Here is a 17,445-nt window from a genome sequence, read left to right as displayed (position 1 = left end):
AATTGCACAGAAGGCTTACTGTTTTAATGACAGTTTGTTTAAAGGGGGGGGGCTCCATAATTTATGGTTTAGCAGCTAAAAGTTTAGTCTTATATTTGTTCCACCGTTTCAGCAGTTGTTTGCAAAGGAATTCTCTTCTCTGCACAGCTCCTCTGATTAAAAAGTAACCTCACTAGATTCCCAATACATGTTTGAAGACACACATTTTCCTTGTTTTGTTGCACTGGAAAACTTGCCAACTGAACCTCCATCCTCCTCCCCTCTGAATCTCCTCTAGTGGCTGAGATCCATCCAGTACAGACAAAAAAATCATCCCATACCGAGAAGCTGGCTGTTGGCATGCTTTCAAATACCTCTCTCAACGCAGCAAGCAGGCAGTCTCTGATACTGGTAACATTGTATATTCCCACTGAGAGATAATCATTAAGAATCTGGTTGCCCTTTCCTGTTTGCACAGAGCTGAGGCCTCATCTTGCCTGTTGATTTTGCAAGCTATTTGCAACAAGTTTCTGAAGTCAGTAGCCAAAAAAATAAAATAAAATGAGAAGGAAAAAAAAAAACCTACTTCCCCCTTTCCTGGCCTCTTTCTTATTTACTTAGCCAGATCAAAGGGCCTTTTCACCAGGCTTGTATGCTGCTGAAGTCATTTCAGATCATGAACAATGGTGAACGAAGTCTGAAAATAGCTCCCTATAGGGCTGGAAAGGTCCCGAAAAGATTCAGATTCTCTAAAGGTCTGAATCCATTGCAAGAATATTGGCCAGTCTCTTCCTTCTGTATATGCACACACACATGCACACACACACACACACACACACACACATCATCCTGCCCCCCACCATCCCCTTTCTGCTTTACATCATCTTTCAAGCAAAAAAGGCAGGAATCGGTGGGCGGATATCCACTAGATTGGAACATTTCAAGTTGAATTCCCTCTTAAGAGAAAATGCTCGACCACTGGCTGGATCTGAACATAGAGTAAGACAAAGGACAACGTAGGTTAAAGCAAAGTTCTCATTCTGGTTTATTAAACTTGATTTGCTCCACCCACCAGGATATCAGTGTTGGCCCAAACAGGATCCAGTTTAGAGCAAACCAGAGCAGACTGGAATGTCAATTAATGCAGAGAAAGCGACTGCTAAACAAGCAGTGAACAGCCAGCACCCCATTCTCCACCCCCACCTTTGCCTCGGTATATGAAGGCTGGAAACTCAGGTAAACTTATTCTTGTCTGCAATCACTTTCCCCTTTCCAAAGTTATCTGATATAAAAATACTTAGGCAATGGGCCACACCCTGAACATCTATTGTCCTGGAAGATGTTAATTAAAGCCTGGCTTACTCTTGCAATAAGGGACTGCAAGTTTGAACAGTGAATCATGCTACAGCCCTGGCCTTTTAGCAGGGCCCTTGCATGATCCAGGAACCGTAGAGCCCAGCTTTGCACTCTGTTGTAAAATCAAACCGCAATCAGCAGTATAACTAGAAAACTGGCTCCTTCAGAAAGCAAATCATGATCTTACCACACCACAGATACAGGCTAACAACAGAGAAAGGATCCTTGTTTAAAGACAACCTGTTACGAGGGGGAAAAACAGACCGTGCTTTGCTTGTTACAAAGCTAAAAGCCGCCAGCCTAGAAAAGCAGTTAAGAGTCTGCTTACCTGATAGAGCCATACTCAGGAGGATGCTGATATCTCATCATAGGCCCATCAGATCTCCCCTGCTGGCTCATACGGTGATCACCATAGAAATGTCCAGGGTCCTGAGGTTTGCAGTTCACGGGTGGGGTGGACATACTTTTATATGGGTACTCTGGTGGAGGACCCCTGTGCTCCATCCCTTTCATGTTTGGCTGGGGAGGCGTCTGCACTGAGTTTTTGTAGAAATCATTGGAATTGGAGTTCTTGTATGGGTCATTCTGCTGCTGAGAAGAAAGAGAAGAGAGCGGAGACAGAGGAGCACTTGTGACAGGTGCGTGGGCCTTGACACCACTGGTGGCCAAGGACAGCTGCATCAGCCTTTCACTCAGTGAGCGAACATGCCCTTGCTTGAGGTCCTTGAGTCCTTCATCCTGATGGACCTTCCCAGGGCTCACTCGCTGAACTGTGGGCCGCCCTTCAGTCCTCATCTTTTGATTGGTTACCCCTGTTACATAAAATGCTGCCCCAACACTGGCATGCTGCTGGCCCCTGAAATACTGTGACTGGACTTTGGCTTCCTCATACGTAGGGAGGTCTTCGCTGTTCTGAAGTCTTGGAGAGAGCTGCTTCTCCATGATGCTGTTGTCCACCTGAATCTCCTGGCCCTGGGGCTCTTGTCGGGCAGCATGAGTCACAAGCTGATGGTCCTGGGAGCTCAGCCCGTCATTCTGAGACACTGGACTCCCACTGCTGTTGAAAGGGGGTGCATTTCCTGTGGCTTGTTGATGTAAGGCAAGAAGGTTACGGTTGTCATTTGGGTTTCCGTATCTGAGCTGCTCCTGCAGCAGACGCTGTAAAACTGTCGTAGCTGTTTGCTCTTCTGAATTCCTCATCTCAAATTGTGGTGCCTTGTGAGTGGAATGCAAAAGCTGCCCTTGACCTAAGGAGAGGAGACATGGTTATTAGCTCCTGAGTGGATCAAGCAAGGGCCATTTAGGAGCAATGGCTTGAAATTCTAGAAAAATGCAGGTCAGATTAGAAAAGGTTTTCATAATAATAAGGGTCATTACAGCTGTTAGATGTGGAAAGGACCTGCCTGCTAAGGTAGCAAAGCCTGTGGAAATGATGTAATTTCAGAACTTATTAACTACAAGCTGTAGAGCTATGTGCTAGACAGCCAATTTCTTGCTGGCTCAAAGACCTGTAAAATGACTGAGCCACATCTACACTACACACATTACCCCCAACTGAGAACTAATGGTTCACAATACTGCCATGTAGACAAGGATAAGGGGAACTCCATGAATTCTGTTTAAACTGTGATGTCTAAATAACACCAGCTTCCCCGCAAGCAACTGCAAGACAGAAGGAACTGTCAGACTGAGGTGCACAAAAATTAAATTCTTAGGCTGAGTTTAGATTTGAAAGCCCAAAAAGATACAAATGTAATTTAAAAAAAAAATCTATAAAAATAAATGTCAAGCATGTGCACAGATCAGAAGGGCTCAGTGATCAATAACCTTACACATTCAGACTCCCACAGCATTAGGAGTTATGGGTTTTCAGCACTTCTGAAAATAAGGTCCAATAGAGCTCTCATTTGGATGCATAAGAACTGATGCTCCAAAAATCTATGGTCTCTTTCAAAAGTCTAAGTAAAATCGACTTGTCCTGGTCCAGGGATTAAAATCCAAGCCTTCTGAATTGCATGAAATCTTCTTTTTGTGCCTTAGCTACAAAACCATCTTGCTTCCACATCTCTCTCATGACAGTTTTTAGAGTAGATATATCGGTTGTGAACTACTGCCTGTGCTTACACTGTCAAGAGAAAATGTTCTTCTCCAAAATATAACACAGAGAACATTTAAATATTTCTTATTCCATAAAGCTTCCTCATGACCTCAACACTGTGGCACTGACACACGTACTGTAATGCTACCCTTTTTTAATCAAGTGTGAAGTGGCTACATACCTATTTCCTTTTACTGAGAGTCCCTCAGTCAGAAGGAGCACTTCCAGTACATAGGAGGACACTTGGCCTTCTTCTGCAGGTCCAAAGTCACCACTCAGAAACGGCCTCTGTCCCTTCAGTAATTTGGATCACTTGATGCTCTCTCCACTCCCAACAAAATTCTAAGGAGAAAAAAAAACCCAAATTAACTTTAGCCACAAGTTAGGACGCCCAAAACTACCAAGCTTGGTCAACAGTGCTTGTCAAACCTTCATGCATTCCCCATTCTTCCCAAACCCAATAGTTTTGGTCCCTTTAAGGTGAGACAATCCCACTGTTCAACAATGCCAACTGCTGCATATTGATCATTTTTTGCCTTGAGAACACATGCCTCATTTGTGTGTCTAAGTAAAACATGAAGAATCATCTCCCTTCCTGCACCCAGCACACCCTCCCTGTGATTTTTAAATCCAATTGTTCCCTTTGGGGTGTGGGGAGCAGGAATGAAAGCTGCATCATTTTTAGCACTGCTCGGGGCAGATGGACCTCTCAGTGGTACTGCATACGTATGTAAATACATACTATATAATGTCTCCAATGGATATAACAACTTTTGTCACAGGAACTCAAAGCATTTCATACATAAATGAACTAAGACTCAGGATGTCTCTGTGAAGCAAGCAGGAGAGCATTATCTCTATTCTACAGACTGAGAAAATGAGGAACACTTGCTATAGGCTCCACAGAAGTATAGGACAACCTAGACATAACTCCCAAACCTCTTCTTACACCCCTGTATTATTTTTTCCCTTCTAGGAGGAAAATCATGACAGGGATGTACAATATTTTGAATAATTTTGAAACAAGAGGATAATAAAAAGATCAAAAACCATACATTATGATAAATCAGTACATGATGTGGGTTTCACCACATTTGTATTCACAGCCTGTATGTATTTTAAGAGCAGACAATTATACACAAAGTAAAACAAAGCAAGGAAAATGGGAAAAGTGCAATTCCTGGAATGCTGCAAAAAATAAATGTACAGATGCCGTGAAAAAATCCTGACATGGATACTTTGTGTCCATCCTGTTATGTTCACACCCAACAAAAATTATACTAGATCTGTAAGTTAAATACTCTGGAGTGTCTGCAGCAATTTCAAGGCACAGGAACAATATCTAACTGCGGAACAAGGCTGTGTTGTGCAGTATAGTACAGCACTTGCAAGATGGTGGCTAGGAACAAACACCTAATGTCAAATTCTTAACTAGTGACTTAGTTTGAGAAGGGTATATTGAAAACAGCTGCCAACAAATATGCAGCAAGAGATCCTTTAAACCAGGCATTAAGATAGCAGATAACAAGGGCCATTTCTAGCCTCTTTTTCAGTATTGCACAACCTAAGTTCAAGGATTCTTAGTCCCACTCATACCAATATCATCATCTAATCTTTTTTTTTTTTTAACAAAGCTGCCCTAAGCAACCTTTTTTATGAGAGTGTAAAAAGGCTTTTATCCTGTAATATGATGCTGCTTTCCACCCAACTATTCCTTTTTGTCTCTACTGGCCACATGTAGTTTTTGTTTGTTTGAATAGGAAGATACAATCCACTTTGATGGAAAAGTCCACAGATCTTGCTTCCCAATTTAAAAGATTTTTCTCAACAAAGCATTTCAATTTGTGTGCATCTAACTCCCTCCTATTAGGCAGGAAATAGTATAAAGTTCTGTGCAGTCATTTCACACACAGACACTCATGCTTTTACATCAAGACTATGCAAGCTTCTTGCACCGGCCCAGTGGAACAAGCAAGGCCACACTGAAATCCAAAAGATTACCAGCTTTGATTAAGCACCACTCAACTATTCCCTCAGTACTTTGGGTCCACTTTGCAAACCATACCTGAAAATCTGGAACAGAAGATGAAGCCAGTCACACTATGGGGAGATCTCTGGCCAGTGTTCACTCTAAACTCTAGCTATTAGCCATGTGATAAGCCCACTTTGTTAGCTCCACCTTAACCATTTTTATTATTGCCAAACAAAACCTTGTGCAACTGCTGCAACAAGATTTCTGGATTCTGTTCTTGTGAGTCAGCTAGAAATGTTATGGCAGATCCATTTAGCTGAATATTTTAGACAATCAAACATTCAAATAACTGAAACGGTACTGCAGCCCAGGTGGTGTTTATTTTAGATTCTCCCTTCTGTTTATTCTGGTCTCTCTCATCATGTCAAAGATTTTTGCATCAAAACTACCTGAAGCACCCTGAAAACACTGTCAAGGTGGAACGGGCAGTTTTGTCAGCTGGTATCTGAGGAGGCTGGAGCATAACATTTCCTAACTTCTGCTATAAAGTAGTTTGTGCTGACACTTTCAAACGGGTATCTACAGGCACCAGGCTTAACCCATTAAATTCCAAGGGACATTTCACATTTATTCATTTATTTTTCAGTCTGCCAACTCTGCAAGACAATGCTGGTTTCCATGTGATTCATGCTTTCTCCACAAAGCTCAGAAACACGGGTTATAAAATGAACGTTTCAATTCCAGAGCACAATCCTGTTGTGAAGAACCAGAATTGTGAATTCTGCGGGTTGAATCTATGCTGGCTGTTTTTAGCAGGCTTCTCACCACGTGTTTCTAGCACCCATGAAAGCATTGTTCTATGAACATTAACATTTCTCCATGCTGTGGCCTTTCTTCGTGGTATTTAATAGTGGAAGAATCACTATGAGTCCTATTGGGTCACTGAAGACAAGACTCACGTTTGCATGTCATTTTGTAGACATGTAAAAGCAGAGGCGCCTACTTTAAATGCCCTATAGTTATGCCATAAGACACTTGTCACTCACCCAGTCAAATTGCCAGAGATTTAATGAAGAATTTTAAATGGTTACATTGCTCAGCTGTCAGAACAAAGCCCCATGTTTCGAGCATCACACACATCATCTTGAATTAAAAAAATAAGCAAGCTTAGACAAGTAAAATGCTCACCACTCTTGATAAGTGGCTTTAATACTATAACTAAATTAAGTTGCATGGAGCAATAATGGTCTCACAGGTGAAGGAAAGCATCTCTCTTCTGCTTACGAAATTAAGTGGAATGTAAGATTCCCTGTAAATGCCGCCTGTACATACTTGCCCTGAATTACCGTTTGGCCAAGAAGTTAATTAACTAATGTGTCAGGTGAGATGAGAACAGGTTCACCTCCTCAGAAGGGCTGACATTCACTTAAGCACATGCAATTGTAATGCTCAATACAAAATCATCCATTCAAATAAAATTACAATCCAAAGACTTTATGGGCTTGAGCTCATAAGCAAAATACTTTCAGCCTCTTCAAAGGGTGGGTTTCATAAGTGGCCTATAGGCTTTTCTGGCCAATACCATGTTCTGCTTTGTTGAAGATATGGTCTTGCTGGCTTCGGCTGGCTGCAGAGGAATAGTGCGGAGATGCTCAGCAAGAAAGCGACAGTCTTGAACTGCAGCAGAAACGAAGCAATATCTCAAGAAGTACTTGGATACTGTGATAAAGGGGTGAAGGCATACAACAAGAGCTAGGTAACAGCACAGCTAACAGCTCGTATTCCAAGTCACCTACCAGTAAAAAGACAAGCTTCCCAGTTTGCCACATAGATGAGACAAGGGTAGATAGGATAAAGTCCATGTGCATATGTACATACTTTGAAGAGCCTAGAAAGGTCAAGTTCCTAAGACGAGGACCGTGAAGTTATGTAATGAATAATGCAGCTTATAACTAAACACTCTTAACTATAGCACTTTCCAAAAAGATAAAACACTGTTGTAAGGATTACCCTTATGAATAAAAGTTTACTCCAGTGAAAAACCTCAGGGCCATGCACCCACAATCCCCAGAAATCTGGTATTCTTTTAGTGAAAAAAACTTCCCCCAAATGGATGTCAGGTTTGAAAACCAAAGGTACATACCATCAGCGCGCATGTATTGCCTAAGTTCACGCACTGTCCTAGCTCCAATTCAACCTTCCCTTTCCCAGCTGCCCGTGTCTGCTGACTGTCTCAAATGATCTTGCAGGTGTGGCACCCAGCAGGTGCATGAAGTGATGTCAGCATTACTCATTTTCATACCAGAGAGACAAAGTCACCGCACAAAAGAGAAAAACTTCCTCCTTTCAACTAAAAACAAGGAACAATGCCATCCAGAGTAGTCCAAGTATTATACATGCTCTTAACATTAGATCATCAGGCACTACCGCAACTGGCTTCAGGACCCTAGGTAGACTGATAATAATTCAGATGACTGACTAGACAAATCTAGAGGCCAGTTTCAGCAAGAATCAGTTCATCGGACAGTGATCAACTTGCTGGAACTGGGTCACAAGGCCATAAAGGCTCAGCAGTTGAGAAAACCCAACTTGTACCAGCCTAAGAAAGAGGAGTCACAGCATCAAAGAGAGTAAAAGCCTCCTGAGGTAACACAGCTGAGGACGAAATGAAAACACCTTCCCTGTTCTCACTTTGCACTCTTCAGTACCAATTTCCTTACTGGGAAGGACACTGGCAAGTAACTTTAGCCCAACATAATTTAAATTTTACAGTTTAAAAAAAAAAAAAGGAAGCAGGAAATGTCCACAAATCTACATATCAGTTAAAATGTTTTGTGAATCTGAGTTGCAGTATTTCAGTAGAGAACTGCTACAGGATTTAAAGGTTCCCTAGAAGCATAGGAAAACCAGACTCAATAGTACTGCTGGGAAGGGTCAAGGGCGTTATTCCTGACATCCTGGTCAAATTGCCTGACATCCTGGTCAAATTGCAAGACCTCCTCATTTAAAGTAATCCTGCTTTCTCCACTGCATGCAACAGTCTTTTGTTCACATTCGAAACTACTAATGTGGCTGGGATCTATTACATGGCTACTATAGTGTACAGAGGAGCCTACAGTTTAAGCAGCAGAGACAGTCATTTCTGCACATGCACTGTGGTTCCACCAAAGTTAATGGAGTTTTGTCTAGGGACCGGATTTCACTTTAAAATGTTGACACGGTATAACTAGATCAACCCTGCATGGATTTAGTTATACTGGTGCAAGTTTTTGAATACAGACCCAGCCTTGCATCACATTAAGTCACAAATAAATCTGGTCCCCAATACATGCTAAGCCATATCCACCCACCTTGAACATCACTGGCTTTTCTGTAACTATCTTCACTAGGTTATTCAGAGGAACTTTGTGAATTTATTGTCAAACCCAAACCGCACTTTTAATTCAACATTTTAGCTTGCGCGTTCAGAGCACTCTACTCCTTGTACTCAGGCTGTGCTCCGTTTCTGTCATCAGGAGCCCCGTTCCACAAGTATCCCAAGCATGCGGCAGCACCATTTTTGCTGCATTGTGTGGTTTCTTCATTCCTTTGCTGATTTAGTCCAGACCTCTCCTCAGGGCCCTCAGATAATGAAAACCATGTGAAGTTAAACTGCAGTCTTCAAACGCGTGAACCAGTTTCATCTGCATTATCAAGAAGGAACAAAATGCTTACGGCAGATCATTTGGCCCTACCAATCGGATCAAAACATTAAATTGTTTAAGAAGAAAACATCAGAATCAGCTTCTACATTTAAAAAAAAACAAACATCAACCCCAAAAGCTTAAAACACAGAGACAATCAGCATACATTCCCCAGGCAGACTGTTATTCTTGTGTAGTTTTTCCTGATACTAACTCTGAATGTTGCAATGGACCTAACTTAACATAAACTGGCAGAGGAAAGGGAAGAAAACTACTAAATCCTAATGTGAGCATAGAATTCCCTGCTTTTCCCAGTATGTCACAGCATTAAGTTTGCTTACATCCTGATTTTAGCAGCCCTTGTACCTACTGAAAAGCTCCCTGTTCTACAAATAATTCTGCTGGAACTGATCATGCCTAGAATTAAGGGATTCATTATTGGGAGGAAGGTTTTGGAATCCGGATCTTAATTTTGGAGAGAGCTATTTTTAGAAAGAAACTGAGCAAATACACATTTGACCAACTAATGGGTAAATGCTGACAACTTCTAAATGATTCATCATCATAACGGACTGTAAATGGACCTTTCTGAGAGACTATGTACAACTCAATGAGTGGGACTGCTCTACTGTGGTAGCAGAGGGGCAGCCCCAGGTCACCAACAAGCCCATTTTGTCATACCAGTGTGCATCCTCTGTTCAAATGATGATCTGTAAGGCTGATCTTAAAAAAAAAAAAAGAAAGAAAGAAAGAAAACCTATTCCAGATCTCCAGGTATAGCTCTGGGAACTGCTAAGAGCCAAAGGACTTTGTTTACTAGTATGTAATGCAGGCCTAGTAGGATTTTCCACTATAGCAAATTTGTCTGCCTGCATTACTCCATATGCCTGTGCATCATCCTGTTTTTGTGCTAATGAGTGTCATGAGCTTAGTGTTCAAGTGTCAGGCAGATGACTTTGGTCAAGGAGCCAGGAATTCAGAGGTGCACACACACACACACATTGCACTTGTGTAAGTAGAACAGGTTTTTAATCATCGTAAATCCTTTCCTATCTGATTTCTAGTTTGAACCAGTAACTTAGTCCTTATCTACATGGAGATGCTACATCAAGCTGATTTTTCACTCAAAGATACAGTAACTGAATTATAATAGAAACAGTGGCATCTGCACCTCTGTTGTTCAGTTTTGAAGTCGTGTACTAGTTAAGCACTGAATCCACGCAACTCTGTGCTTGGTACAAATTAACTACTCAGCATACTGCGCAGACATCCCATGGGGCAACATGCTGTCACTCAGCTCTATGATCTCTGACTTTTCTCCCAGTACATTATGGGCTGCCTACTAAAAACTATCATGATTTCTGGTACTTATGTGATTCCTCTCCTGCTAGTGCATTAATTTTGTCAGCACCATTTCCATGCTGCTGTCAGGCTGCAGGGTGAGCGTGGCCTTCATGGCAATTATTTGTACAAACAGGATGAAACACAGGCCTTTGAAGTCAAGGCAGCAGATGGGTTGGGCTTTGTGGTTTTGGTAAGGCAGCTGATGCCACTGCGATATGGCTAATGGAGGAGGAGGAGCAGGAGGATGTAATCAAACAGGTCCTTCAGCAAGGCATTTACCTGGGCACCTCTGCTGAGTAAAGCACCACTTCTGGGCTTGGTCAGGCAGTAGTGACTTGGAGGGAGAGAAATTAGTTAGCACTGGGATGACCAGGAGTGATGGCTGAACATCAGGAGATCAAAGGCCACCAGAGCTGCAGATGCAAAACAACAAGAGCACAAGAGCTCCTGTCATTATGAAAAAGCTCTCCTTACCATCTGGAAGTTCAGCACTCTACTTGTTACCAGTTGGGAGCTAACTGGTTTGGTGCTGGTAGATCCACTGTCAGGGCTTTTGCAGTGGAGGTTTTGCTGTTGTCCCAAGACACAGAAGCTTGGCAACTTTGCATGAATGCAAAGTTCTTCACCTGCATAGAGCTTGTGATTGTGTGTGTGAACTTATTTGCCCTTCACACAAGGGCTAAGATTTCATTTCTCCATAGTGCAACAAGGCCTGGCTGATTGCCACAGAGGATTCACCATTCATTTGAAATAGCCTGCAAAGGTCCATGGTGGCAGGACATTTGAGCCTATCTGCTAGCATGAGAAAAGGGAAAGCTTAGGATGAAAGTCTGGAAAGGATCTCCTTGGGTTATCAAGTCCAGGCCCTGGCTGTCACAAGCAACCACATCGTACAACCCATTTCCATAAACTTATCACCCAGACCGCTACAGATATAAATGGAGTGGTGATTCAGCTTATTACCTGCTTTCCTGGATTATCAAGTTTTTTTTACTTGGGGACCAGGACACAAGAGAGAGGTTTTTAACTTTATGCTGAGAAGCTGTAGCCCATCAAAGGAGTGTACTTTGGCAGGCACAACAGTAAGCAGCAGTGTCTTGTGGAAAGGTGGGATGTTTCTCAGTATTACCGACCACACAAAACACGTGAGCCTGAAGTATTCTGCACACTGATGAGAGCAGGAAGAGATCCTAGGACACTGGTGGAAGGAGAAGGCAGAAAGATTTTCTAAACATTATGGGCAGCAGGAAAAGGGGGCCTCTGCAAAAATGCCCTGAGTGATCACAAAGACGGCCTGAGATGTGCTCCTACCATGAGAGCTATTCATACTGGGCTCTGGGTTCCTGCTACAATGGTTAGTTTTGGGCACAGAATATAATAAAAGAAATGTGTTTAGTTCTACTAGGAATGTGCAACAAGTGGGAATTGATGTCGTCACTGATGGGTTAAGTGGCATCAAAATGAAAGTTCAATTTAAAAAAGCCATAATGAATTGTTCCCTGAATAAAAATAAAAACAATTCAACAAGTCCATGGTACAAACTTATGATCAAAGACTTGTGACCTGAGGTATGGCTAAACAAAGGCATGCATGCTCACAAACTCCTGTAGGTGATGCAGGCAAAAGGGATCTTCTCATCCCAAGGTCTTGGTTTTACATTGTAATCATATCATATGCATATTCAGCTGTTACAGGGGAAACAACTAAGCATTAATATGATTTTCACAGATTTTGCTTTAAAATGTAGTTGAATGATTTGGACTCTATGGCACTCTTTGGTGCTCTGGGGGTTTTCTTTAACAGAAGCTTGCTATTTGTCATATAAATTAAACAAGTCTCCCTGGGAACTTAAAAGTAATGGGGATAAAGGTATGAATGGCAGAACTTATCTCTGAGCATCCTCTGCAGAAAAGCAAACTGAGGACAGAGTGGTGTGTCAGGAAAACGCATGAGGATTTGGCTGTTCCAAGCAGGGAGACAGCACTTGCATTTTCCACATCAAATCTATGACACGACCTGTCAGACACAAGAACGAGACCTGTCAGCCACTTGTCACGGGTAGCCGAAATAAAATTAGGTAGCCTGTTTAGCATCAACTTTCCCTCATAAATCACTGAGCGAGATTCTAGCACAAGTACCTCATTCACTTAGTCAGCATAGCAAATACTCATCACAATATTAATATGATATTTTAAAACAAATTTTGGATAACTCTATATTGCATGCTGCTTGCAAAAGGTGTATTGTTAGTTTCTATTTTTTTTTAATGTCACTCATCAACTCTAGCAGAGCAAAACCATAAATCCACTCTTCATTCACTGATTTTTCAACTGTGTGCTTTACACTGAATGGCTATTTATTTACTCATTTCTATGATAATATCTGGATATGTTATTTTGAAAACATGCCTGGTTGTTTAAACACAAATTACATTGCCTTTGCAAAATTCCACTCACGGGGTTTAACAGCAAGGAAGAGATCGACTACACTACATATTTAAAAGGTAATTGACTTTATGTTCCTCACTGCTTTATTACTTACTGCTAGGTTAGATTGAGAGATTTTTGCCTGAGCTCCTAAAATTTAATTTACAATTTAACAGAGCAGACTTTATAAGCAAATTATAGGAATATTGTTTTTTTATCATGTCTCCTACTATACTTAATTGTAAAGTATTCATATAGATAAATTGCCAAACAGTAAACTAGAGGTATGCAAAGAATGAGTCAAATTATTTTGCAAAAAAACCAAAAAAACCCCAAACAAACTCAAAGACTTCCTCATGGCACATGGCCTGTAGGTTTACGTGTAGGAGTCTGCAATCCAAAGCAGCTTCAGGACTCCCTATCTGGACTAAGAGCGCTTACAAACGAGTGCATCATGTGGTCGATCTGAATTCAGAGGAAACTCAATTGCCTGTTCTCTCATAAAGACAACAATCTAAATATAGTTTTCAGCTGATTAAATTAATATGGAAGGAAAATAATAATTTAGTGCCCAGTGCACAATGTTAACCCCCGATATGAAGGAGTTAAACCCCCGCGATGCCCTCTGGGGTACAGAACAGGAAAGAGAGATAAATGTAAGTCCACCGAAGTAAACAACCCTGAGTTAGACAAAACAAGCAAAAAAATAAATAAAATTCCTGGAAACAGAAAATTGTCCCGCTTATTGTGGACTGGATTCAATGCAATGGACTGAATCTCAGTTCCTCCGCTGACTGGCACTTTATACCGACAGCTACGGGCAATTTGGATCACTTGTACGAAGGACCAAGACGGCCAAATCCTCGCTGTATTCCAGTTGGATGGAACAAGAGGGAGAGCCTTCAACCTCACTGCTAGTCAACGGAGAATGGCTGTTCTCACACTACTGCAAACACTTGGTCTCCATGGAAGGGGGATACCTAGCAGCAAACATTGGCAACAGAGGACATTCCACTCCCACTACATTGCCCACAATGACAGGGGGGGAAAAAAATCTTTAAGGCTTTTTTTCCCTTTTAGAAAACCTTCTGGGAGATTTTCCCCAACCAAAAAAATCTGCCCCTGCAAAAAGTTGTGAAAATAGGCATGCATGCTTAAAAGTATGGGGGGGGAGGGCAGAGGGAGAGAAGGGAAGAAAGCATCCTGTTTCAATTTTAAAAGTATTATGTGAAGAGGGAACATCATCCAGGGGTGGGGAACATTTACCAGTCCAAGAACAAGGACATGATTTCCCTTTATAATTTAAAACATGGCCTAAGCCATACAACATTCAGCTCTGGATCCAAAATCCATATGTTTACAGGTGATAAACCACCGGGCTTTTAGGTCAGGCCAAGTTCTAAAACAAAATCTTATTAGCATTTAGAAACAGTTATACTTTCAGTGGGATAAAAATCAAGAGCCCTTTTAAAAAGCCATCAACAAAAGTGAATGAAGAAATGAGTGAGTGGCTTGCCCCTAAAGAGGTTTTCAAAGATGGGTTCACTCAGATAAACCCTATTTTCATATTAGTGTGGAAGAGGTAATTTCTCATTTGGACTGTCCTTTACAGTTAATAATCTGAAATAAAGAAGCATTGCTATACTTTTGATATATTGGTGTTCTGAATCATTGTCAGATACCTGGCATCATGTAAAAAACAAAAAAAAACAAACAAATCCGTCCCTGACAGGAAATTTGGAGGTTTACTCAATTGTTGTGTACTGCAGAAGAGCCTTGTTTGTGGACCAGAAGAATCTAATTGTGAGAGGCGCTGTACATGGACTAGTGTATCCCTGTGTGTGAAGTTTACCCCCACTGACAAACTCACCATTTCCTGCCATGTTTGGCAGCAAAAAAAGAAGAAAGCACAAAAAAGTGAATTTGCAAAAATCACGTTTCACTGACATCATTTGGAAAGCATGGCACCAAATTGCTGCCGTCCTGTTATCACGTCATATGAAGAAAGTTGGTTTAAAAGGGGGAGAAGTGAGGAGAAAGAGAAAACCAATGTTAAATTCCCTGTATGTCTATTCTGAGAGCCTTGGGATTGTTTTATAAACTGAATGACTTGTGCTAATCAGGATACATCTAAAAGTGCAAGCCTTCATTTACAAACATAGATTTTATTTATCCCAGACAGATCCCTACCAGATGGCAATGTTTGCACACACTGTTAAGCCCAACTTGAAGAGCCCAGGCATTATGAATCATTTTGCATTTAAAAAACAAAACAAAACTTTAATTCCTGTCAGCTATTATTACAAGTGCCGTATATTCCATCATAACGCCGATGGAACTTGACAAAAGTGCTTCAAAGTGTTTCCCTGTAACTCCCTCGAATGTAAAGAAGTTAAAGAATTTAAAATAATTTCTAAAGACACCCTGGTCATATAACGTCATGTGGGGAGGGGGCAGAGACAAAAGGACTTACCCACCCTTTCCGTATGAATCTCATATTTATAGCATACCCTCTCCAGGCACTCAGTCTAGTAACCTGTGAAATGTGATTTCTTGAACTTAACTCTCAAGTACTTACAAATCGCCTGCCCTCTTACGCTGTTGAGAACCCAGGTATTCAAATCACAGGTAAGGGATGGCCTGCTGACCTAGCTGTGGCATTCAGCACTAGAGTACACGCCACACACTCAATTCACAGCTGCTTGATCGTCAGGCTGGCAAAGGCCAAAATAATCTTTGCTCCATTTCCACGAGCAGAAGAGAACCAATGATGTCAGATGCCACCTTGGAAGTGCAGAAGTAGCATAAAAGTTGTGACCTGGGACCTGATTCAGCACCCTGCCAATGGAGAGACCATCTTTGTGACCCCCAGTTTTTTGGCTGGAGACTGAGACAGCGGCCACCCTATAAATTCACAACCAGATTCACAATCATTGCATTCTGCTTCCCTGATGAGCGGTGCTGGGGATACAGACCACAGGCATTTTCAGGACAAAGACAAGTTCTTGAATTGGGGCATCAGTCCCCTGGAGGATAATGAATTAAGAGGCTCAGGATGGTTTCTAGTTATAGTTCTGTACTTCATGAGCATTATTATGATTCTCAAGTGAAAAGAAAATTAGTAAGTTTTATGGAAAAGTCATTTGTGACCCATTCAAAAACCATCCAGCCCAGGTAACCCAGAAAGTCTAGGCCTGGGACAAAATTCCCAGTTGTCTCCCACTGCAGACAGGGCAGCCAAACAGAAATACCAAGGTCTGCAGATCTCAGGAGATCCACTGGTTTGAAGGATACTGCCTCATCACCCCATTCCCTGGGAGGTGAACAGGAAATCTCTCTCGCTTCCCTTTTGGCCCCCTCTAGAAAGCAAAGGAAGATGAGCAGGAAACGTACCAAACTCAAACATGGCATTTCCTGCATTTACTACAGCAAAACCCAGAGGAAAGGAGAAGGCTGCAGAAGCAGCCAGGTCTGCTTTAAGGGGATGGTACGCCTTTCAATACAGAACCGTGATGCTGCATGGAGAGGAGCAGTCCCTGCACCCTCCGGATGGAGCATCGCACAGCTCTCGCTGACACACAAGCCTGGCAGCTCTCGCACCGGACACGAAAGGCAGAGCAGGGGGAGATCAAGTGACAAGCCCACAAGACTAACAGCACACCTGGACCACAATGCACCTGCAAGATGGTTGGACGCTAATACACAAAGGAGAGAAGCGAGCCACAAAACGTATTGTTGCCCTGCTTTGGGCACGGGGTTTCATCCAGATGTTCACGCTGTATTGTCACTCCTAGGTATAATAAAAACTTCCTGCAATCATTAACTTCATTTAGGCTCTGTACGGCCCCACGCACATCAAAAGTGCCTGACAATTAAATATCCTGTTATAGACAGGCCCACGCCTGACTTCTTGGGCACTGGTGACCGACCTTTTACATCGAAGAACAGACAGTAAAAACACTTCTGTCAATGTATAACTATTGTCAGTGCAGTGACAAGAAATCTAGTGAAAGCCAAGATGAACCCCGCGCACGCACGAACCCGCTCTCCTGCCTGTCGGCGAAGAAGAGAGGACTAAGAGGGGACTGAATAGCAGCCTGCAGCTCCCTGAAGGAGGGCTCTGAAGAGGATGAGCTGCTCTCAGGTGACAGAACAAGGAGCAACGAAGTTGCAGCAACGGGAAGTCTGGATTAGAGAGAAGGAAAAACTTTCTCCCTCGGAGGGCGGTGAAGCCCTGCAACAGGGCACCCCGAGCGGTGGTCCTAGACAAAGCCTCGGCGGGGATGACCTAGTTGGGGGCTGCGCCGGCTGTGACCCCTCAGGTCCCTGCCCACCCTCCGAAGCAGAAGCAATCCCGCTGCATGTCCTCCCTCAAACCTCCCCCAGGGCCGGCATGGCAGGGGGAGCCTGCTGCCTTCCCCGCGAGAGCCCAGGGCTGCGACCCTTGACGTGGGGGTTTGGGGGCCCAGCAGCGACCTCCGTCCGCCTCCTCCTGTCCCCCGCCGGCTCACCTCGTGCGGGCTCAGCGCCGCCGCTGGGGTCCGCGCATGGCCGGGGGGCGGGAAGGCAGCTCCGGTCCCGCGCGGG

The 17,445-nt window shown here is 42.8% G+C and overlaps 1 protein-coding gene across 3 annotated transcripts in view; it reads right to left on the bottom strand.

Moving 5' to 3' along the window:
- AMOT (angiomotin) overlaps positions 1 to 17,445 on the bottom strand; it is a 96,571-nt gene that overhangs the window by 52,156 nt on the left and 26,970 nt on the right. For 2 of the 3 annotated variants that reach the window (XM_019521516.1, XM_019521515.1), the window contains exons 2-3: positions 3,615 to 3,775; positions 1,664 to 2,582 (exon numbers count right to left, since the gene is read on the bottom strand). In XM_019521516.1, coding sequence (XP_019377061.1) covers positions 1,664 to 2,535 — 872 coding nt within the window. In that variant the 5' untranslated portion in view covers positions 2,536 to 2,582; positions 3,615 to 3,775. Of the gene's footprint in view, positions 1 to 1,663; positions 2,583 to 3,614; positions 3,776 to 17,369 lie in introns of all 3 variants that reach the window. The other variant, XM_019521514.1, reaches the window with a different exon arrangement.

This window comes from Gavialis gangeticus, unplaced genomic scaffold (assembly GCF_001723915.1).
Source record: "Gavialis gangeticus isolate Ggan-Ray unplaced genomic scaffold, GavGan_comp1, whole genome shotgun sequence".
Taxonomy (NCBI): Eukaryota; Metazoa; Chordata; order Crocodylia; family Gavialidae; genus Gavialis; species Gavialis gangeticus.
Note: the sequence above shows the minus strand (reverse complement) of the source record. Positions and strands in the feature narration are given on the sequence as shown.